The sequence below is a fragment of the Hylobates moloch genome, unplaced genomic scaffold (assembly GCF_009828535.3).
Source record: "Hylobates moloch isolate HMO894 unplaced genomic scaffold, HMol_V3 SCAFFOLD_15, whole genome shotgun sequence".
NCBI lineage: Eukaryota > Metazoa > Chordata > Mammalia > Primates > Hylobatidae > Hylobates > Hylobates moloch.
The window spans coordinates 8887800-8911773 of NW_026652290.1; the positions used below are offsets into that span (position 1 = coordinate 8887800).

Consider the following 23974-nt stretch of genomic DNA (forward strand, 5'->3'; position numbering starts at 1 on the left):
TTTTTTTTTTTGAGATGGAGTCTTACTCTGTCGCCCAGGCTGGAGTGCAGTGGCACAATCTCGGCTCACTGCAAGCTCCGCCTCCTGGGTTCATGCCATTCTCCTGCCTCAGCCTCCCTAGTAGCTGGGACTACAGGCGCCCACCACCACGCCCAGCTAATTTTTTTGTATTTTTTTAGTAAAGACGGGGTTTCACCATGTTAGTCAGGATGGTCTCGATCTCCTGACCTCGTGATCCGCCCGCCTCGGCCTCCGAAAGTGCTGGGATTACAGGCGTGAGCCACCGCGCCTGGCCACAACATTTACTTTCAATTTTTGTTCTACCTAATCTTTTATAAGAATTTCCTTTACTAAAGTTGAATACCTTTGTGTGTTGTAACCATGTTATGTCAGTAAGAAGACATATTTGTTTCTTGGCCCTGAATGATGAGTCAGGTTTGTCAGCCTTTGACTCCCAGTTGGGGGCCAGCAAGGGCCTTCTACTGAGAGGACAGCTAGCCTGGGAAATCCTAGATCCTCCGCCTTCCCGGCCATTTCCTAGTCTCTTACTTAATACACAAGGAGTCTACTTAACAGTGTTTACCTTCGGTCAAGTTCTGTGTCACTGAAGGAAGAATCAGAGTGAGTAACTCCAACTGGAAGATCTTTTTCCTGGCAGGAAAATGAAAATGTCACATGTGGAGCAGGTTTGAGCACCATATTTCTCTGGGCTTCCCCCACCATTTCCTTTCTTTTCCTTCTCTAACCCTAGAGCCAACACTATGCAAGAGGAATACGGGGCCTCAGAGATGTGTGGCTTTGGGCTTAGTTACTCCTTCACCCAGAAGGTGCTCAGCCGGCGCTAGGGGGTGTGAGGCATGGGAGGGCCAGGGAAGAGAGAAATGGGAGTGGGGGAGGAGTCAGAGAAACTCAAGATCTTGAGGTACCTATGATGGACAGTGCTGATGGGAAGGATGCCCTGGCTACCCACCCCTAATCTGCCTTTGAGGGTGGCAAGCCCTGTATTAGAAGCACCGGGCTCAGGACTAAGGTAGGGATCTTTCAGAAGACTCGGAACAGGCTATGTTGCCTGGATGACAGGACTGGCCACCTGTAGGGAGCTGAGGCTGGGAGGGGTTAAAGGTAGTAATATAATCTCGCAGGATTTCCGTAAGCAATGCCCAATCCCTCCCAGGCAGCCTACCTCTCAGCTGTCTGCTGAGAAGGTGCTGAGGATTCACACAGAGAGGCACAGCACAACCACCACAGGGGACCTCCAATTATGCCTGACTTATAACCCAAGTGCTATGCTACCTATTTCTCTAAAGGGGAAAGCTTGGTTCTGAGCCCTCAACCATTTCAACAGCCACTGGAAAACATGGGAGGCCTGGTGGGCCATGTCTGGACTGATGTGGTCTGAAAACAACACAGAAGAGGGCCAGGAGATGCCACAGGGATCTGGGGACACCTGGGGAAAGGAGGGAATGAGGGATTTTGCCTCAACTAAAGTGAGGATTAGTCATTCGAGTCTGCAGGCTTTGCTCTGGGGTTTCCATCTGGTTGGAGTACCAGTCCTGGTGGCCCAGTTCTCTTTGATCTCTGCCTAGGACAAAGGTCTTCTAGCGCAGGGGTCCTCAGCCCCCAGGCCATGGAACAGTAGCAGAACCAGGCCGCACAGCAGGAGGTGAGCGTGGGCGAGCAAGCCTTAACCCCTGTGCTCCATCTCTGGTGGGATCAGTGGCAGCAACAGATTCTCATAAGGGTGAGAACCCTATTGTGAACTGTCCATACGCGGGATCTAGGTTGCGTATTCCTTAAGAGAATCTGAGGTGGAACAGCCTCATCCCAAAACCATTCCCCACTCCCTTACTGGTCTGTGGAAAAACTATCTTCCACAAAACTTGTCCCTTAAGACAAAAAAGTTGGGGACTGCTGCTCTAGCATCCAAAATGATTAGATCCCCCTGAGTTACAGATGAAAGTTCCTAGGGGAAAGACATGGAGGATTAGTAGTAAGAAGGGAGAGACATCATGTGTTTTACTTACTGGCAATGCAGTGGATACCATTTTGGGGATCTGATTGGACACTTTCCATGGGAATCTTTATAACTGAGGGAGGAGGGAACTGGGGCTGGAGAAAAACAGTGGGAAAAGAGGATAAACACCAACACAACAACTTGGCTTTTTTTGAGACGGAGTCTCGCTCTATTGCCCAGGCTGGAGTGCAGTGGTGTGATCTCGGCTTACTGTAACCTCTGCCTCCTGGGTTCAAGTGATTCTCCTGCCTCAGCCTCCCGAGTAGCTGGGATTACAGGTATGTACCACCATGCCTGGCTAATTTTTTGTATTTTCAGTAGAGATGGGGTTTCACCATGCTGGCCAGGCTGGTCTCAAACTCCTGACCTCGTGATCCCCCCACCTCGGCCTCCCAAAGTGCTGGGATTACAGGTGTGATACCGTGCGGCCAACAACTTGGCTTTCTTGCCAAGATGGAAAATGCATGCATGCACATTGCAAACCACCATTCTGTTCACCCCTAAACAGTTAGGGGGTGCTGCAAATACCCTGGGGTCCACTGAGGGGGAATGGGCACAGTTAGCCTGCTGTCCTATACACACCATTGGACAGACTGGAACTCTTCCAGGAATGTTACTCATCAAAACAGTTTTATCTGTCACAGCAACCAGTCACTTGGGAATGAACCTCACACAATAACTGTGTTGCTATAAAGACAAGTAAAATGAATTTGTATAAATTGAATCCTGTTTTTCCATTGATATATCATAATTCAGAGATTCTTTTTCCCAACCCTGTAATAGTTCTTGGCATGTAGTAGCCACTCAGATATTTATTGAAAGTATCAACAAAAGAAGTATTTGTCTTTAAAAGGCACTTAGTCTCTGTTTCTTTGTTTTCAGAACCCACCTTTACAAATCATCTACAGACACATGCATTATGGGACTCTTCCTGGAAGAGCACAGTAATTAAGGACCAGGGGAGTTCTGACTGATCAGAAGATGGTTTAATCACCACCAGCCAGTCAGAAGGGATTTGCCTTGAACAGGTTTCATCTGCACAAGGCAAAATCACGAGAACAGGACAGGGTGGATGCAGGGACGTGAGTTTGTGTCAAATTGGGAGATTGGGAGCCAAGCACAGCATTAGGAGATGGCACAGGCAGCTTAGCGTATCAGAAACTAGCAAAGTCAGGAATTATTTTCTTAATTCCTTCTTAGAAGTGTAGCTACATGTCCATTTTGGGTAAGTCACTTCCTTTTGCGGGGACAGTTTCATCATAAGTAATGAACACGTAAATTAAGAATCTTTCTGCCTCATGTTTTGTGATTCACTATAATTTCTGGACTGGTCCCTTGTCTGTTGACTCCCTCAGTGTTTTGGGATGAAATGAGAAGGGAGCATGGGATAAGAGGGGCAGATGGGGCAACCACGTTGTCCCAGGCATCTGGGAAATGTAGCCAGTCTCCTTTCGGCGAGGATACCTGCCTCTTTCCCCATCTTTGTCCTCAATACCCTAGGCAAAGGCGCAAGCAAAACTTGTTCCCAGCCCCTCCTGCCTGACTGGAGTCCAGTCTACTTATAAGGCCCCATTAGACACCTCTCCCTGAGTCTGCTCCACTCTTTGGGGGTCAGTCTTCATAACCTCCTTCCATGCTGGAGCTGCCTCCCAGCCCTTCCCACAGGAACCCACTTGCTGTGATCACGGCCGTAAAGCCCACAGTGATGGAAAGAGTGGGCATGGCCAGTCACCTTTTCCCTGGACAGGGAGTCTCATTCACTCTGGCCCACCCTGAGGATATTCACATAAACAGAAGAGCCCTCAACACCCCAGACCAAGACAAGCAGATGCCCCAGCCCATCCTGGACTGGGCCGAGGCACTGCTGCAGGCCACCCAAGAAGCCACCCTCTCCCTAGCCCTGGCAAAAGTGGAGAGAAGGTCTCTCGATTTCTCCTCTGTGCCCCGGCCTCACATCTTCCCCACCTCCTCATCATGGTCCTCGTGGGCCCCTTTCTTTCTCTTCCTCTTCTTGTCTGTCTCCTTTTTTTCCTTCTCTGGGAGGATGTTGTCAATCCAGGCCAGGTCGTGCTGGGAAAAGATGAAATCCAGAAGCCTTCGAACAATGATGAGGCCCAGGATCTGTGGTGGAGAGAGACTAAAGTTTTGTGAGAATTTGGAGAAAACTGTGGTCTCAATGCCCAAACTCAGGCATAGATTTTTTTCTCCCTCAGTCACCTGAGTTCAGGGACTTTTTGTGATATCTTTGGAGCCATCTTGAAGCTCCCATAAGCCATTATTCACCTTCCCTCCACCGTGGTTCCTCTCGTCTGGCCCCTCAGGTGAGTGACCATGCCTACCAGTGACCAAGAGGGACAGAGCCTGTGACAGCCGAAGTGGGGAGCCTCAGAAAGGCCATGGGCTGGAGAACTACAGTTATTCTTTAAATTAGTGGTTCTCAGCCAGGCGTGGTGGCTCACACCTGTAATCCCAGCACTTTGGGAGGCCGAGGTGGGTGGATCGCCTGAGGTCAGGAGTTTAAGACCAGCCTGGCCAACATGGTGAAACCCTGTCCCTACTAAAAATACAAAAATTAGCCGGGCATGGTGGTGAGTGCCTGTAGTCCCAGCTGCTCAGGAGACTGAGGCAGAAGAATTGCTAGAACCCAGGAGGCGGAGGTTGCAGTGAGCCAAGATTGTGCCACTGCATTCCAGCCTAGGCAACAGAGCAAGACTCCATCTCAAACAAATAAAATAAATACATAAATTAGTGGCTCTCAAACTTGAGCATGCACCAGGACCTGGAGGGCTTGTTAATACACAAATCACTGGATTTCCCCAGTTTCTGATTTAGCACGTCAGGTAACGCCCGAGAATTTATGTCTCTAACCACTCTGTACATTTGCCAAAACTCTTAGACCGACACACTGAATTTTACTGTCTGCAAATTAAACAAAAAAATCAATAGGTGGAGGGTGTGGGTCTTGCCCTGCCCTATCTGGCTGCGTGCCCAGGGTTACTCTGCTCATGCTCTCTGAGCCTCATTTTCTCATCTGTAAAGCGGGGTTACTAGTGCTTTGGGGGCTGGTGTGGACTCAGTGGAACAGTACTCAGTAAATGCTAATCATGACTACTACTGCCTTTACCTTCACCAGCTCTGAGGCCCCTGAGGGCACTGAAGGGAGGCTCTATCTCCCTTTCCCTGCAGTGGGGGTTCTCAACCCTGGCTGCAGGTCTATGCTCACCTGTGGACCTCATAAAAATACCAAAGTCTGGGTTTCCCCAGAGATTCTGATTTGATTGATCTGGGTTGATTTTCATGGGCAGCCTGGGTCAAGAACCATGGACTAGACCCCTCCCAGGAGTGTGCACTTCAAGTTCTCCTCAGTGTCCTTACTTTGGCCCCTACCCCAGAGCCCTCAGGCTTTCCCCAGGCATTTGCTGACACACTCCAGGCTCCTGGCAAGGGCCTGGGTCACTGCCCTCAGTGAGTTATCTAGGGGGCCAGATGCAACATGTTGTTGGCTTTGCGTTCTTTTCACTTCTTATTTTGGAGTAATTTCAAACTTATACAATATTTGCAAGAATAGCCAAAGAACTGTAACCTTTCCCTTGCTCAAGCTTTATATATACTGTCATTGGGTTTTGTTCTTGATCTCTGACCCTCGTTCTTCTCCTGCCCCCCTACTTCACTATTTAGCTTTTCAAATTTAGCTATCTTGAATGGTAGAAAGATCTATATTTAGTACGCATCGACTTCTGAGACTGGTTGGAATTTTGGCAATGGGAACTCGGTCTCCTGGTTGATCTGATTTGCTTTCTCCGTCCCTCCCCGGAGCCAGGAGGTTGGGTGGCTCCTGGGTTCTCGCTGAGCGGCTCTGACATTCCTTCCTCCGCCTCTCTCTGCCCCACCCCACACCATCTGGCCTGGACTCACAACTCAAATCAGATCATTCTGTGCCAGCCTCCGCGACCCGAGGGAGCCAGGCCACAGCTGACGGGAAGGCAGAAGGTGGCGGGAGGGGAGGTTGCGCTGCACCTCTGGGTTGCCCAGGCCAAACTGCTGGGCAGGAGGGGGAAGCCCGCGCCCACTTTACCATGACCGGGAAGATGATGGCAGCCACCGTGGATTTGAGGATCCAGAGCACCGCCAGGCAGAGGATCTGCACCAGGGTGAAGAGGTGGATCCGGCGCAGCGGCACATGCCGCAGGAAGGCGTGGTCCGGCTGGTGCTTGGCCGGCATCAGGAAGAGCTTGCAGCGTTCCCAGAACTAGGGGGACAGCGGCGGCTCAGCTAGGCAGCCGGACCCCGAGGGCCCGCTGGGTCCTGGGACTAGGGGAAGGGGTGCCTGGGTGGGGTCTCAGAGAGGGGAAGCCCCCTGCTCAGGCCTTAAGGATGCACGGGAGCGGGGGCCGGAGGTGTCTAGGCGGATGCATAATGGGGTCTTAGAAAAGAGGTCCTGAGCCCTGGGTGAGGGGAGGAGCCCTGGAGCTGGCCACAAAATGGACATTGTCCACATTCAGGGAAAGTGCAAGTTAATTGTAACACAAACTGTTTAAGAATTCTGGGATTTCACAGTAAATACAGAACAAAAATTTTTTCTTCTGCATAGTTGCCTTAGGGAAGAGAGAGAGGTATAGTGAAATGCTCACTGGAGTCAGCTTCTTCTGGATTTTGAATTCTGACCCTCCAGTCCCCATCTGTAAAATGGGGATCAGAGGACCTAATTACATAGATTCAATTATATGAGGCCTACAAAGTGCCTAGCATATTTATTTTGCCTGGTAGTATCAGTAAGTGGTAGTATCATTATTACTATTGTTCTTTCATTGAATCAGGACAACTGGGGACAATTGGGACAACTGAATTGGGGGTCTTGGTGACATGGAACCAGACATGGAATGTTGACTCCAGATCATGCAGCCTGGGGAGGGAAAGACTTACCTGGATGCCATTCAGGGAGGCCACGCCCATGTAGAGGAAGACTCCGTACAGCACCGGCAGGGGGATACACTAAAATGAGAGCAGAGCTTTGGATTGGCCTCTGCCTGGGGCGGGCCCTTGGCCACGTTGTTCTGGATGACAGTGTCTCCTGACCACAGAGGCAGCTGGGAAACTGGATGTTTGGGGGAACCGAGAGTCAGCAGAACTGGGATGTGGGCAGGGGTGAAGATGAGGGTCACTGGGGCTGTACTGCCCCTTCTCTGGCTGGGGTTGCTGGCCCAGCATGCAGCTGCTCTCCTGGCCTGGCCCCTCACTGCACCATGCGGAAGCCATGTGGTCTGGCTGAAGAAATGCCTTCTGGAAAGTGAGAAGACTCCACAGACTGCACCCTCCTCATTCCTGCCCAGCTTCTTCCTACCTCCAGCCTCAGCTGAGGGTCTCCTAAAACTGCTCAGCCTGCAGGGGCATGGGGACCTTTAATGAGCTGACCTACATCAGCAGGGAGTACCCGGGACACTTAACAGAAATCACGCATCCGGCCGGGCATGGTGGCTCACACCTGTAGTCCTAGCACTTTGGGAGGCCGAGGCAGGTGGATGACCTGAGGTCAGGACTTTGAGACCAGCCTGGCCAACATGGTGAAACCCTGTCTCTACTAAAAATACAAAAAAAATTAGCCAGGTGTGGTGGCGCATGCCTGTAATCCCAGCAACTCAGGAGGCTGAGGCAGAAGAATCGCTTGAATCCGGGAGATGGAGGTTGCAGTGAGCTGAGATCGTGCCACTGAACTCCAGCCTGGGCGACAGAGACTGTCTCAAAAAAACCAAACCAACCAACCAAACAAACAAAACCCCAAAAAAACAAAACCAAAAAAACAGAAATCATGCCTCATACACAATCACATACAAAATAAGCAGAACAAAAGTGTGTAAACTAATCAGCACTCATCACCAACTAACCACCAATAGTTTGGCGGGTATCCTTCCCTCCAAACTTGCACACAGGCAGTTTGTTTGCTTTTTCAAAAATGGGATCATAGAATTCGTCCCACTCTACAAGAATGATTCCAAATCTTCACAGCCTTTCAAAGCATTCTTCCACTGTCTCTCTCAACTGTTTCTGCCCCTTACCTTCTCTCTTTCACCTGCAGCTGTGGCTCCCCATGGTGAGCAGAGGCTGCTCCTCCTTGTGGTCATGTTAGAGCACTCTGGAGAGCACAGAGCACTATGCCAACACTAGAAGGGCTTTAGAGGAATTTTTGGCCCCTAAAGAAGGCTGTTCTTAGATTTGAGCTTTTTTTTTTTTTTTTTTTTTTTTTTGAGACAGAGTCTCGATATGTTGGCCATTCTGGTCTCAAACTATTGTTCTCAAGTGATCCTCCCGCCTCGGCCTCCCAAAGTGTTAGGATTACAGACATGGGCCACCATGCCTGGCCGATTCGAAGGTGGTTTTTTTTTTTTTTTTTTTTTTTTGGGACAGAGTCATACTCTGTCTTGCCCAGGCTGGAGTGCAGTGGTGCAATCTCAGCTCACTGCAGCCTCCACCTCCTGGCCTCAACCAATTCTCCTGTCTCAGCCTCCTGAGTAGCTGGGACTATAAGCATGTGCCACCATACCCGGCTATTTTTGTACTTTTAGTAGACACGGGGTTTCACCATGTTGGCCAGGCTGGTCTTGAACTCCTGACCTTAGGTGATCCACCTGCCTCAGCCTCCCAAAGTGCTGGGATTACAGGCTTGAGCCACCACACCCAGCCCGATTCGAGCTTTTTAATGCAAATACTTGTATGTTAAACAGTGTCAAAATTGACATACACAATGGCACCTTAGAACCCTCTCTACAAAAGTAAATAGTCCCTGGCCATTTAAAATATATTTTTCAATAACAAAATGCTTGCCCTCCTGTGTGTAATTTGTTTCCCCCACAAGGGAAATATCCCTTAAAAAATGCCAGCCTCCTACCTACTGCTCAGGTATGCCCAGCACCAATTCTCAAGCCAGAAATATCTTCCATTGTAAATACATCAGCCAGAATCATGATTCTTTAGCCTTTGTTTCTTACAAGGTCACCTCTGAATGAGGTTTTTTGGGTTTTTTTTTGAGAAGAGGCCTCACTCCGTTGCCCAGGCTGGAGTGCAGTGGCATGATCATGGCTCACTGCAGCCATGACCTCCTGGGCTCAAGTGATCATGCCTCACATGTACCATCGTGCCTGGCTAATTTTTGTATTTTTTGTAGAGATGGGGGTCTCGCTATGTTGCCCAGGCTGGTCTCAAGTGATCCTCCCACCTTGGCCTCCCAAAGTCCTAGGATTACAGGCATGAGCCACCATGCCTGGTCATGAGCTATTTTGAGATATTCAAAGAGGAAAAATAATATTGGCAAAAGGTTTAGGCAATTACAGGTAAACTTAATTCAGGAAAGGAAAGTCTTATGCGGGCACTGATCAAGGGAAAGGGAGATTGATGGGCGATTGGCTGGAGTGGAGAGCAGGGAAGCCTGGTGGTGGGAACACCTTGCTTTCTGGAGTCTCTCCAGAAAGAGACCCTTGTGGGGGAAGCCTGCCTCCATTGTACCCCTACTTGACTTAGTCTCTTAGCTGTTGTGGTGGGACATAAGCAAGAGGAGCTTCAAGCTGTGTGGGAAAAAGTCACCCTTGTCCCAAGACTTCCTGAGCTCAGGTGATCCTCCTGCCTCAGCCTCCTGAGTAGCCGGACTACAGGGATGTACCACCATGTTTGGCCTCCTGCTGCAAGTTTTAAACTTCATGAGCCCCAAACCCTGGCAATGTGGACACACACCCCATTCAGGAAGTTCCTGATCTAAGCAGGGCTAGAACTTGGCAGAACTTTCAGAGGGAAGAGTATCCTCCAGAAAGGTGAGAGTGGCCCTGGGATGGGTGGGAGAGAGGATTGGTGATGATAAAAAAACTGCAGTATCACAGAAAACAGCAGTGACAGTGTGGAAACATTGTTTTGGCCTAGTAAGACTGTGCCTTTCTTTTTCTTTTCTTTTTTTTTTTTTTGAGACGGAGTTTCGCTCTTGTTGCCCAGGCTGGAGTGCAGTGGCGCGATCTTGGCTCACTGCAACCTCCACCTCCCGGGTTCAAGCGATTCTCCTGTCTTAGCCTCCCAAGTAGCTGTGATTACAGGCCTTAGCCACCATGCCCGGTTACTTTTTTTATTTTTAGTAGAGACAGGGTTTCACCATGTTGGTCAGGCTGGTCTTGAACTCCTGACCTCAGGTGATCCGCCTGCCTCGGCCTCCCAAAGTGCTGGGATTACAGGTATGAGCCACCATGCCCAGCCAAGACTGTGCCTTTCTTAGGGGGCTGATAGGCCAGTGATCCCTAGCCATGTGGGGACCCCCTCCCTGCCTAAGGCATCCGCTCTGCTTTCTCAGGCGACGAGGCCCTAGGTGAGAGTGCAGGACCTCACCTTTAGGATGGGAGCCAGGAAGACAGAGATTCCCGTCAGGATGAAGACGATGATGCCGGTCACTCTCTGTTCCCTGGCAGAGAAGAACACATGGTCTGGGTGTACCAGGAAATGCCTGGTGACCACTCCGGCCCTCCTGCCCCTCTGTGGGCACCTGAAGCTTGTGTCCAAGGCCATGGCCTTGAGGGCTTCTGCGTGGAGCTCTGCCTGGTTGCCTGAGGCCCAGATGAACCTTATGTGGGAAGACAGGCAGCCCCTGACTGGGGCAAGGGCATCTTGCAGGGGCATTGAGGGAGGCCACTTAGTGTAGTGGCTCGTAGCTGGGGTGCTTGAGCAGGATTGATGTGGACTGGATCCTGGCTCTGCCACTTGCTAGTTATGTGGCATTGGGCAAGAGCCTGCCCATCTTGAGCCTCAGTATATGCAGATAATAATGGCACCTATTGTTGTGAGGATATATGCGAGATAAAATGCTATTACCCTGCCCTTTGACTTTAAGATTTCGCTTTTGTGGGGCACAATGAATGAGGATCTGGGGAAGGGGACACCAGCAGAACAGGTATCAGGGGTGGGAGGCAGGTGAGCCCCGCAGTCGGGCAGAGAAGCCTCATTCGGGCAGGCTGGGCAGCCCAAGTATCCCAAGATAGTGGGAGAAGTTCTTAGGGCAGCCACGTAGGAGAATGCCAGGGTTTGGTGTGGTCTCGCCCTGGAGGCCCTAAGGGGCTGAAGATGTACTTCTCTGCCTACCATGGGGCGTGAGAGAAGGGGCAAGTTAAGGAACAGGAGTGACAGGCAGGGCCACAGACTGGGGAACGGGGGTGATCCCAGGACAGCCTTCTGGAGGAATGGAGACTGAGCAGGACCTGAACCCACAGGAGGGACATCAGGGCAGTAGGGGCCTGGAGGGTCTTGAGGGGAGAAAAGGGGCAGGACAGCACGAAGCCTTGTGGGGACCTTGGGTGGCTGATGAAGATGAATGTCTGGCATGTGTGCATGTTTATGGATGGGGTATGCATACTGCTTGGAGCCCAGTAGGTAAAAAGCCCCACTTAGAGCTGGACTTCTGTCTCTCTCCTTCCCTCCCTCCAGGGATAGCACTCCTGTCCCTGTGGTTCTTGGGCCGTCAGAGCAGGGGCCCTTTTTGTCCAAATCATTTTGTGGCAGGCAAAGCCAGCTTCCCCTCCCCAAGTGGCCCCTCCCCATTGGGTGATCCCTAGGCCCTGACCCCTCCTACCTGACTCCCAGAAACTGGGGCTGCTCCCCAGGGGCACTGGTCTCTGTCTCCATCTTGAGGCTGTCGATGTGGGCGATGGAGATGACCGTGGCAGCCACGTACCAGGGGAGCCCCATAAAGGAGCACAAAGCCATGAGGATGCCCACCCAGAACAGGTCCAGATGGTAGCCGGCAGCCTTCTGCAGGAGTGGGGTTGGGGGGAGGGAGAAGTTTCTGGGGAGCTAGTTCCTCCTGGAAACGACCGTTCCGTGGAACATGGTTCAAGGCCCGCCCTGCCTTCCAGAAGATACTGAAGGGGCCTGAGGTGCTCCTTGCAAGGATTGCAGAGGTGGGCGGGTCCTGCCACCCCATCTGAAAGAGTGAACTGCCTAAGGGGCATGGGTCATAGAAGAGAGGGATGTTCAAGCTTGGAGAGGCCCTGGGTTTGGGTCTCTGGGGAGAAGGGCCCAGAAGGTGGCCACAGGGTCTCTGCTGTTCCTGATGGGCCCCAGCTGGGACAGGCCACACCTAAAGTGGTCCAGACCTGGATTGGGGAGGGGGTGACCCGAGTCTTCTCAGGCTCACAGGCTGGGTGGGGAGTTGCAGAGACCAGGAAGGCTAAGGAAGTTCCTCTGCCTCAGTGTTCTAGGCTGAGACCCTGTCAGGATCTGCTGATTCTCATAAGAACTCGAGGTCACTTTGGGAAAGACAGACAGCCTGTGCCCAGTGGCCCAGCCTAGTTTGGTCCTGGTCCTCAGAAAGTCACTCCAGCCCTGGTGGCCTTACCCACATCTGGAGGTCACATTTCCCCCTCAACACACCAAGTGGGAACTCCAGTCTCTGTCCTCATATTTTCCTGGCCCAAAGTCCTTCCTTCGCTCCTTCTTTGTGGGAAGAGGTTATGCCTCTGCTCCTAGTACCGGCCTTACCTTCAGTTTGTTCTCCTTCCGGTTGACAATGACAGCAGTGATCTGCTGGTCCATGAAGATCAGGATGGTCACCAGCAGGGCGGGCAGGATGCTTGCTGGGTATACCCACCACGGGTTCTTCCCAAAGGGGGCCACGAACCAGCCTCGGTCAGGCCGCGTGGGCTGAGTGGGAGCAAACAGAGAGGGGCCCTTTCCTTTCTCCTTTGTCCCAGGGCACTTGCCGCCTGGCCTGCTGTCCCACCTCCTCAACTTTCCCTGACTTTGGGTACTTTTCAAGTGCAATCTTTTCCCTTAAACACCTTAGGTACCTGCAACTTTAGACTAAATTCAGACATGGGAAGGAGCATGCATGCAGACAGTGTCTGTAAAACCAAGGAGGTAATTTGCTGCAACAGCCCTGGGGTTGGTTAGGAAACATGGAGGTGAAAGTCAGAGGGCAGCCAGGAGAGAGAGCACAGTCACCCACTGCAAATAACAAACAGCAGGAATGAGGCCCAGCAGAAAAGAATAAAGAAATGGGTGGGCCCAGGGCCAGCTGCTTCTGCCTCTCCTGAGTCGCCTGTCTGTGAGCATTATAGAATTGTCTGTAAAATACTGAACATCAGTTCAGTCCTGCATGTTAAGAATGAGGAGAATATATAAAAAGACTTTGTCTCAAAAAACAAACAAACAAACAACAAAAAAAACCTTAAAGACAGGGAGGGTAAGTTCTAGAATCTGGACTCCCTACTCTGGTGAGATGGTTGGTGCTTTTTTTTTTTCTTTCTTTCTTTTTTTTGTTTTGTTTTGTTTGTTTTTGAGACAGAGTCTTGTTCTGTCACCCAGGCTGGAGTGCAGTGGTGTGATCTCAGCTCACTGCAAGCTCTGCCTCCCAGATTCACGCCATTCTCCTGCCTCAGCCTCCCGAGTAGCCAGGACTACAGGCGCCCACCACCACGCCCAGCTAATTTTTTTGTATCTTTAGTAGAGATAGGGTTTCACCAAGTTACCCAAGATGGTCTCAATCTCCTCACCTTGTGATCCGCCCACCTCGGCCTCCCAAAGTTCTGGGATTACAGGCGTGAGCCACCGCACCTGGCCGGTTGGTGCTCTTATGAGGGAGTAGGGCTGAGTTTAGCTACAAGCATATGTCACCAATTCTAATTAGTGGGTAATTTCTTTTTTTTTTTTTTTTTTTTTTTTTTTTTTGAGGCGGAGTCTCGCTCTGTCGCCCAGGCTGGAGTGCAGTGGCGCAATCTCGGCTCACTGCAAGCTCCACCTCCCGGGCTCACGCCATTCTCCTGCCTCAGCCTCTCCAAGTAGCTGGGACTACAGGTGCCCGCCACCACGCCCGGCTAATTTTTTTTGTATTTTTAGTAGAGACGGGGTTTCACCGTGGTCTCTATCTCCTGACCTCGTGATCCGCCCGCCTCGGCCTCCCAAAGTGCTGGGATTATAAGCGTGAGCCACCGCGCCCGGCCTTAGTGGGTAATTTCTAAGCAGTGGTTCTCAAACTTGAGCATACTCCAAGTCACCTGAAGGGCTTGTTAAAATGCAGATTGCTGGTCCCACCCTCCAGCTTTTCTGATTCCACAGGTGGGGCCGAGAAATTGCATTTCTAACAAGTTCTCCGTGACTGTGATGCCATGATATTGGTCTGAGGACCACACTTTGAGAATCACTGTTCTAAGGGATCAGTTTCAATGGATCCCATTTGGCCCAGCTTATAGATTGCCAGAGGTCAGGGAACTGGAGACACTCAAACAGGAATCAAGAGGCTTCTGCTAGGTTGGAGGGTGAATTCCAGTGCCTTCCTCACCTCATGACTATAGATCAGGATTTCCTGGTGAATATGTTACCCCTCCCCGCCCTACCTCAAAGGACTGGCTCCTGGGAGCCTGTGTTCAGGAAAGGTGGCACACAGAGAACTAAAATGGTCTCTTGGCCGAGAGAAGAGAGTTTGATCAGCACAGAGGGGAAAGAATCTGCAGCTGGTAGACAGGCAGACTGGATGCCCAGAGTGGGGGAAAGGGGCAAACCTTGATGACACTGGGCACATGCAGCTTGGGGGTTTCCAGGCCGAAACAGGCATCGACTCCACAGAACATCAGGATGGAGAAAACAATGGAAAAGTCAGCCACCAGGGCCCGGACCTGCAGACAGGAGATGAGCAAGTAAAAGGAGTAAAGCACCCACCCAGCTCCAGGCAGCCCCATTCCTCAGGCAGCAAAGATGTGAACTATTACAGTCTGGGCTCTGAAGGCAGCAGAACTAGGCTCAAATCCAGGCTCTGCTCCTTGCTAACTGTGTGAGCTTGGGGAAGCGTGTCATCTCTCCAAGACTCAATTTCCTTCTCTGTAAGATGGAGATCATGGTAGTATCTCCCTCAAAGGTGTAAGTGAACTGTGACACATTTAGAGTGCTTGGCATATGGTGGTCAGTGTGGGAGCTGTTATGATCCATATGGCCATGGCAGCCACTGCTGAAGATGTGTTCTGGTATGACAGTCTGAACTGGGGCACCCAGCAGGTATGATGAGCGCAAGGGCTGAACTTTGAAGCAAACCTTAGTTCCTACAAACCTGTGACAGGTTGTTGTACCCCACCTGGGCTGAGAGGGAGGCTCCCCAATTCCACTGGGGACCATTGGCTACTCTCAGACCTTTTGTCCACCAAGAGCCTCTTGTTCCTCTGTTTCTCAGGAGGCCCTTCCTAGGCCAGGTTCTGAACCTGGAGGCCCTTTCTAGACCAAGTTCTGAACCTGACCTTCCTGCCCATTCTGAATCAATGTCCTCCGACCTCCCCTCCAAACCAACTCTATGTCCAGAAGTCTCAAGACAGATGGTCCCCCAATGTCTACCCTGTGGCCTTTTTAATATCTTTTCAAAGAAGGCAATTTGAAGGGCAGGGGCAGGTGACAGTACATTGACTTCATTCCCTGCATCCCCCTTTTCTCTTTAAATTTGTTATTAACATAACATATGTAATTGGTTAAAAACCCACATAGTGGAAAAGACTTACAGGGAAAAGCAAAGTCTCCCACCTCCCCTTTTCTCAATCCAGCCCCACCTTCCAGATCCATCCACTATGTCTGCTTGATTTTACTTGTACCAGAGGTTCCCTCCATGTCATTAACTAATATGCATATACTTTAATATTTTCATTTACTAATTTAAGGGATTATCCATTGATAAGAATTTACCTTACTTACACTATGCCTCCTGTCCTTTCCTTATTCCTAATCTTTGATAGTTAATTTTAAGCTCCTATGGGTTTCCTTTGTACATTCAAGTGATAATAATTAAACCTCTCCTTCCATTAGCTTTGGCTAATATCTCTCATTCTCCATCTTGCCAGGTGAGGCCCACTGCCTCTATCCTCCTACCACCTCTCTCCTCCTCCCCTCTTCCTTCCTGTGACACCTCCACTTTGACCTTTCCATTGTCGAAGCTGAGAACACTCATATCTTGTTCCGTAAACACATGGCTTGTGTGTTTTATCTGTAAGTCAATTCCAAAAGTTGAAAATTGGTAACAGCTTTATGTTATCATGATCATATAAATATTAGTCACAGCAGAACCAAGTAGTGTGCTGGGTTTATATTTCCTTTTCTATAATATTCCTAGCATATACATCAAAACCATATGAATGCTTATTAAGTTAAACCACATGAATTTGCCTTTTTTTGTAGGTTGAAACAGTCAAATATGGGCAACTTCACATGGTCCAACCTAATCAGAGAGTGTCAGTTGCTCTCCAAATTGGATGTATCTGTTTACACTCCCACCTACTGCTTTCCACCTCCAACATCTGGTGTCCCAAGACCTTCATCTGTCTACCAATCTGATGAGTATAAAATGATGTGGCCTCATTCCTCTCTGCAACCGGAAATTCCAGAAGGCAACTGAGCAATTTTTTTGTTTGTTTGTTTTGTTTTTTGTTTTTTTTTTTTGAGACAGAGTCTCTCTCTGTTGCCCAGGCTGAAGTGCAGTGGTGCGATCTTGGCTCACTGCAAGCTCCACCTCCCAGGTTCATGCCATTCTCCTGCCTCAGCCTCCCGAGTAGCTGGGACTACAGGTGCCCACCACCATGCCCGGCTAATTTTTTGTATTTTTAGTAGAGATAGGGTTTCACCGTGTTAGCCAGGATGGTCTCGATCTCCTGCCTTCGTGATCTGCCTGCCTCAGCTCCCAAAGTGCTGGGATTACAGGCGTGAGCCACCGTGCCTGGCCCAACTGAGCAATTTTTAAGTAATGTGAGGGAAAAAATATTGGTGGTACAAGAATTTCATGCCACATGAATTACTTTTCATCCTGTAGGCAACAGATAGATACTCTCAGATACAGTGACTGCTTGAGAATTTTTACATGAGAGGAGATTTAGGGATGTGCTCTGGACTGGAAGTGGGCAGGAAGGAACAGAACTCGTCTTGAGGATGCACTTGTGTTGTAAGCAAACTATTTTTTTACTCAGTTTATATACTGCAAATCTTCCTAAAGCACCTTTTATTCAGTCTTTAGAAAATTTGGGAAAAATTCAACTATTTATATCAAAGATTTTATCATTATGATTAGTAGCAGTAGCAGCTGTAATACTTAGTTAAGATGGCTTTAGGAGAGTGCTAATGGAGTTTATGGTGGGAAAGAGTTGCTTAAATTCTTCCGAGTACCCCCCACCCCACAGCACAGTTACTGCTTACATATGCAAGTGCTGTTTTAATATATGTTTTATTCCAGCCACAAACAGGTAGAAAATAAAATTTAAAACAGCAGTTAGGGCCGGGTGCGGTGGCTCACACCTGTAATCCCAGCACTTTGGGAGGCTGAGGCAGTCACCTGAGGTCAGGAGTTCAAGACCAGCCTGGCCAACATGGTGAAACCCCGTCTCAACTAAAATTACAAAAATTAGCCAGGTGTGGTGGCAGGCGCCTGTAGTCCCAGCTATTTGGGAGGCTGAGGCAGGAGAATCACTTGAACCCGGGAGGTGGAGGTTGCAGTGAGCCGAGATCATGCCATTTCACTCCCGCCTGGGTGACAGAGTGAGACTCTGTCTCAAAAATAATAATAATAATAAAATAATAATAACATAGCAGTTAGCATTTACGACAGTATAAAAAAATCAAGTACCTAGGAATAAGTCTAACAAAAAATGTTCAAGACTTAAAGATCAAAATGTATAAAACATTATGGAGAGAAAGAAGACCAAAATAAATGAAGTATACTGTATTCATAAATCAGAAAAACTCAAAATTTGAAAGACGTCAATTCTTCCCAAACAGAGGCAAAGATAATCCCATCAAAATTCCAACAAGTTTTCATTTTGGTGAAATTTAAGATGATTCTAAAATTCATGTGGAAATGCAAAGGGCCAAGAAAATATTATATAAAAAGGACAAAAGGGGAGAGTTTGGGAGACAAAGATATAAAGACTTATAAGCTACAGAAATGAAGACTGTGATACTGATATATAAATAAACTAGTGAAACAGAATAAAGAACCCAGAAACAGACCCTGTCATATAGGAATATTTGATATATGGCAAAGGAAGTATTGCAAAGCAATGGAGAAAGAATAGTCTTTAAAAAATACTGGAACAATTGACTATATAAAATCACAAAGAAACACTGTCTCACAGTATACATCAAAATAAATTCTGATGGATTGTAGATCTAACATGAAAGGAAAAACAATGAAGCTTTTAGAAGGTAACATACAAGAATATCTGCTGTCCAATATTTGCCTTGAGGAAAGTTTGATATATTCAATTACAATAAAACTAAGAATTTCTGTTAATCAAAAGATTAACATCCATTAAGGATGTAAAAAGAAAAAAACAGTCACAGAGTGGGAGAAGATTTTGCAACACTTATAATCACAAAAACATTTCTACCCAGAATATATAAAAAACTCTTGCAAATCAGAAAGGCAGACAACCCAAAACATGCAAGAGATTTCAACAGACACTTCCAAAAAGAAAGTCAACTGGCCATGTGGCCAATAAACACAGGAATAGCTGTATTTTCAACTTCATTAGTCATCAGGGAAATGAAAAATTTTAAAAAAACAATGAGATACTACTATAGACAAAGACTAAAGATAAAAGCCTGACAATACCAAGTGTTGTCAAGGGGACCGACTAACAAGGGAACACAGTTCTCTCTGACTTAACTTGAAAAACCCCAGTGGGCCAGTGCTCGCATGGAGTCCATCCTGTTGGTGGACCAGAACCCTCTCTGGGGGACTCAGCAGCAGTCTGACTGCAGGTCCCCTCCTAACTGCAGGGTGAGCTTACCTTGGTAGGAAAATAGCGGCTGAATTTGAACTTCTTCAGGGTCAGGGTCATGGAGTATGTCCCAAAGAAAAGGATGAAGGACATGAGTGCCAGGTCTGGGATAAACTTGCAGGAATTCCCAAGCAGGCGCCCGCCATAGCTCAGACACTCCTTCTTGCTCAGCAAGGACCAGTCCAACGCTGTGAGGTTAAGGGGGTTGTACTTGGAGACCAAGCACAAGAGAGAATGGGTCAGCATCTTCCTGATGAGTCAGCTGTGTCCTTCCCACTGCAGTCCCCAGGCAGCCGGCATACCTTCCCACCCTCTGAGGGACCCCAGCCCTCCTGTCCATGATGGTGCCCTCAGCAACAGAGTGATGTTCCTGGGGACTGGCTGGCTCAAGGAATGACAGGCTCCCTAGGAAGATTAGGAGCTCACATGTGTTTCTTCATTGTGTTCTAGGATGCACTGCTGTGCTAGCAAGGAGGAAAAGTGCAGAGGCAGGATGCCTTTTCCCTCAGCAGGCCTGGCTCCCATCAACCAACCACAGGTCCTGTGGATGCCTCCTTCCTGGAGTGTCTCATCTTTATCCTCTCCCCTCCATCCCCTCTGTCACACCCTTTCACATATGGGGGATCACCTCCCTTGTCAGTCCCCTCTTGGGTCATTTCAGCCATTCCCCACCTTGGTGTCTCAGATGCCTAAAATCCAAGGCATACACAACAGTGAATTTTTATATATAAATTATATATATGTTATATATTATATAACATGTTATATGTATGTTAACATATATAATTTATATATGTTAAATATATTTAACATAAATAATTTATGTATGAATATATATAAATGTATATATACATATATACACACACATACACACACACATATATATATATATAAAGAAGTCAATCACTAAAGCAACTTAAAATGTCACCTCCAAGGTGGCATTCCTCTGCTGCCCTCTCTGGTCTGGCCCCACATCTCTTTCCCAGTTTGTCTCTTGTGATTCCCTGTCTGAGCCCCACACTTACCCCATCTTAGCTGGCCTAGCTCACCCACTAGCCTCTGCACAGGTTTTGTGCTTTTCCTCTCTTGCCATTCTGTCTATGCTGTTCCTTCAGTCTGGAATGTGCTTTTCTCTGCTGAGCCAACTTTTTCCCAACCTTGAAGACCAGATCGCATTCTACTTCCTCTTTGAGGCTTTCCTTAGCCTCTCCAGCAGCCTCCTTTCCTGCCTTCAAGATTGATGTACACATTTGGCCTATATTTAATGCATGGCGCATTCTGCTTATGCTGTCCCATAACTTTTCAGGTTCTTCTCCACAAATATATTAAAAACAAATTTGAGGACGGGTTCTGCGTTGGTTTCTTAGATGTCTTTTTTAGCCTTCAGTGCACATGGCCCCTTGCATATAATAGGGATTCAGAAATAGGCACTGACTGATTCTGTTCTTTCTCTCTCAAAATTGATAGCTGGCCAGCCTAGGCAACATAGTGAGACCCTGTCTCTACAAAAAATTTAAAAATTAGTCAGGCACAGTGGCTGATGCCTGTAGTCCCAGCTACTCGGGAGGCTAGGCAGGAAGATCACTTGAGCTCAGGAATTTGAGGCTGCAGTGATGATATGATCACACCACTACATTCCAGCCTGGGCAACAGAGCAAGACCCCATCTCAAAAAGAAAAAAAAAAACCCTGATCTTTGAAAAATATTAAGTTAAATTGCCAACTAGGATGTGTGTAATCAGAGCAGTCAATTGCCTAGGCAGGAATAACTTAAGCAGCAACCTTGGAGACAGTAAAAGCTCACAAACGTCCCCCAAGTCCTACCAGGTGCTACCTTCATCTGGAATTGAACTTCTATCATTAAGCCACTTAGGCTGGGATGCTGGCTCCTGAAGACCGCTGTCATTATTGGGAAAGGCAGACCATACCTTAGGCCCCAGAGACTAAGGTGTGCAAAGGACACATTAGATTCATTGAGGAAGAAACACTAATAAACTCTCTGGGGCTGGAGAGTGGCACTGCTGGAAATTGGGGGTCCTAGGCAGAAAGAGAAGGAAGAAGGCAGAAAAATGAATGGGAGGCTTTGCTTACAGCTTTATGCAGCCCTATTTACTATCCCTCACCTCTACTTCCCCTTCCTTTGTGTGCGTGTCATATTATTATTATTATTATTATTATTATTATTGAGACAGGGTCTCGCTCTGTCACCCAGGCTGGAGTGCAGTGGTGCGATCTTGGCTCACCACAGCCTCTGCCTCCTGGGTTCAAACAATTCTTGTGCCTCAGCCTCTTGAGTAGCTGGGATTACAGGCGTGTACCACTACACCTGGCTCGTATCATATTATTAATACACATGGGGGGCCGGGCATGGTGGCTCACGCCTGTAATCCCAGCACTTTGGGAGGCCAACATGGTGAAACCCTGTCTCTACTAAAAATACAAAAAATTAGCTGGGCGTGATGGTGCGTGCCTGTAATCCCAGCTACTCAGGAGGCTGTGGCAGGAGAATGGCTTGAACCTGGGAGGTGGAGGTTGTGGTGAGCCAAGATCGTGCCACTGCACTCCAGCCTGGGCGACAGAGTGAGACCCTGTCTCAAAAAAAAAAAAAAAAAAAAAAACGCACAAAAAAACATGGATTTAACAGAATGAGGCATGTTTTTAAGTGGGATGTTTACAGTACATACCTAAGAAAAAAGTGTGCATTTACAAAGCTCTACAGGTGACCCTGACATGCGGCTGGAGTTGACCTCTGCAAGTCTGGGAGGCCATAAGTTGGTCTTATTTCCAAAATCTTTTCTCCCTCCTCCTACAAACAAAAGCACTCAAATGTCTGACATAAGAGGAAAGGACTTACCAGAGAAGCGTTGGTGTCTGGTGCCAATGGGGCTGAAGCATTGAACACGGTTGTATTCACTGTGGATGAGCACATGACATGGGGCAGGGTCAGCAGCTGTGGGGCTGGGAGCTGCATTCCCAACCCCTTCCCATCTCCTTCCAGTTCCTTAGAGCCAAGGCCTGGCTTCCATTGTGAGGGCAGCTCCCTCTCCACCTTCCTCGCTTTGCCCCAGTTAGGGAAGGGCTGGTGGGACAGAGCCTGGGCCACAGCTCTGACAGACCAGCTGGGCCAGGACAGCACCTGCCTGACGACGAACAGCTGGTTTTAAAAACTGAAATAAGGAATCTGGGGCCAAGACAAAGTGCTAAGACAAACTGGAGGATAACGTGCCTTGTAAATCCCCACTGGCCACTGGTCTTCTAGACTTAAAAATGTTCAAAGAACTTACTCTATGCCATGCCCTATGTCAAGCCTTTACATATACTCATTTGTTTCATTCCCAGGTCTTCACCAAGTATGCCCACTTTACAGATGAGGTAACTGAGGCCCAGAGAGGTTATGTAATTCGCCCAAGGTCACACAGTTCATACTTGGAGCCATGATCCCACCCCAGGAAGTCTGGCCCAGAGCCTATAAACTTCCTAGCTCTACACCATGAACTTCCCTGCCCTGTTCACCTCCATAGATACATCCCTTCCCTTCCAGCCCTCTTTTTTTGCCCAGGCTGGAGTGCAGTGGCGTGATCTTAGCTCACTGCAACCTCCACCTCCCAGGTTCAAGCGATTCTCGTGCCTCACCCTCCCGAGTAGCGGGGACTACAGATGCATGCCACCATGCCTGGTTAATTTTTTGTATTTTTTGTAGAGACAGGGTTTCACCATGTTGGCCAGGCTGGTCTTGAACTCCTGACCTCAAGTGATTTGCCTATCTCAGCCTCCCAAAGTGCTGGGATTACAGGCGTGAGTCACTGCGCCCAGCCCATGTGTGCTTTTTATTAAAGGTCAGCTAGGCCTGAAAGAACTTGTTGCTTTGATATCTTTTCTAATCTGCCAAATGCAAGTTGAGGAAAGGTAAACCAAGGTCCAGGTCCTGAAGCAGAATCGGGAAGCCAAAGGTGCTGCTCTCAGCGGCTCTCTCTGCATTCCTTGCTGGGTACTTCCCTACCCCGGCCTCAGTGTTCCTAACTGTATGTGGATCACATGACGGTCTACAGGGAGAGTTTCAAGGAACCACTGTCACCTGTCTCTCCTTTCCATGTGAACCCTTCTGCTCTCCCGTTCTGCAGTCTGTCCTTTCTTTGCTCCTCATTCACAGGGCCAGGCTCCCCTGGGATGTAGCCACCCATAGGAAGTCAGGCTTTGGAGGCCTGCTGCCCTCTCTCTTCTTCCTGAACTGCAAGGGTGGAGGCAAAGGCCAGGCCCACCTCACCATCCTCCTCTAGTGAAGGCAGACCAAGCAGTCCCTCTGCAGCAGGTCTGGGGAGAGAGGGAGCGGGCCCGCCAGCCAGCTTGCCGGCAGTATGTCTGAAATGCAGTGTAAGCCCAATGTGGCTCCTGCTGGCTGACCACAGTTGGTTAGAAACCCAGAAAGAAGAAGAGGTGTATCTTGGGGCCTCTCCCAACCTCCAACAAGCTGTCCACAGGGCTGATGTGATCACAGGGCCCTGCTATGTTGCTCACTCCCAGGCCTGCTGACGCTGGGTGGCTAAGGAATTTCATCTTGACCCAGGGCAGAATATTCCTACAAGCTCTACAAACCCAGAGGTTTGTTAGGATTGTTCTGAAGAAAGCTTCGTTTATTAGAAATTGGGGTTCTATTGCCTTTCCTCACATCAGTGACCAAAAGAACATGATGTGCAAGTAATGATGGAGACAGAGAAGCCGGGCAGGAAGGCTGGCTCAGGGCTCCTCGCTCAAATGCTAGAGAACTCCTGGCTGACGCTTGAGCCTGGGGAGTTCAGATGTCTTTTTCACTACCCAATGTCTTCAGACCACCTTTGATGTCTTCTGCTTATGCTTATCAATTCTTTCATATCGAGAACTCTGTAGGGTTTATCTGAAAGCCACTTGAGATGAATATGAAAGAAATATAACATGGAAAATTTCAGAAAGGGTCCAAGTATCAAACATTTTAAAATTCCAGTGTTTACAAAGCGGTACTCACTTGGGATTGAAAGCAGCCAAATCAGTGTGTGCAGCATTCATAAATAGAATACAAATCAGTTACAATGGAAGCAAAAGCAAATAGAAAGAGAGTGCCCCCAAACAAGCTTTTATGATGAAGAGTGACAAAGAGTGAGAGTATGCTATAGTTAAGACTGGGCTTCACAGTAAAACTAGGAATATGGGCCCATTACTAAGTAGGT

General features: G+C 48.6%; 1 protein-coding gene across 6 annotated transcripts in view; it reads right to left on the bottom strand.

Moving 5' to 3' along the window:
- SLC4A5 (solute carrier family 4 member 5) overlaps window positions 1–23974 on the bottom strand; it is a 128548-nt gene that overhangs the window by 4426 nt on the left and 100148 nt on the right. For 2 of the 6 annotated variants that reach the window (XM_058429093.1, XM_058429092.1), the window contains exons 18-29: window positions 21628–21686; window positions 18784–18984; window positions 14533–14646; window positions 12515–12676; window positions 11607–11785; window positions 10373–10445; window positions 6938–7006; window positions 6646–6693; window positions 6090–6263; window positions 3980–4135; window positions 2025–2109; window positions 584–651 (exon numbers count right to left, since the gene is read on the bottom strand). In XM_058429093.1, coding sequence (XP_058285076.1) covers window positions 617–651; window positions 2025–2109; window positions 3980–4135; window positions 6090–6263; window positions 6646–6693; window positions 6938–7006; window positions 10373–10445; window positions 11607–11785; window positions 12515–12676; window positions 14533–14646; window positions 18784–18984; window positions 21628–21686 — 1355 coding nt within the window. In that variant the 3' untranslated portion in view covers window positions 584–616. The remainder of the gene's footprint in view (window positions 1–583; window positions 652–2024; window positions 2110–3979; window positions 4136–6089; window positions 6264–6645; window positions 6694–6937; window positions 7007–10372; window positions 10446–11606; window positions 11786–12514; window positions 12677–14532; window positions 14647–18783; window positions 18985–21627; window positions 21687–23974) is intronic. The other 4 variants (XM_058429091.1, XM_032178299.2, XM_058429095.1 and 1 more) reach the window with 3 other exon arrangements.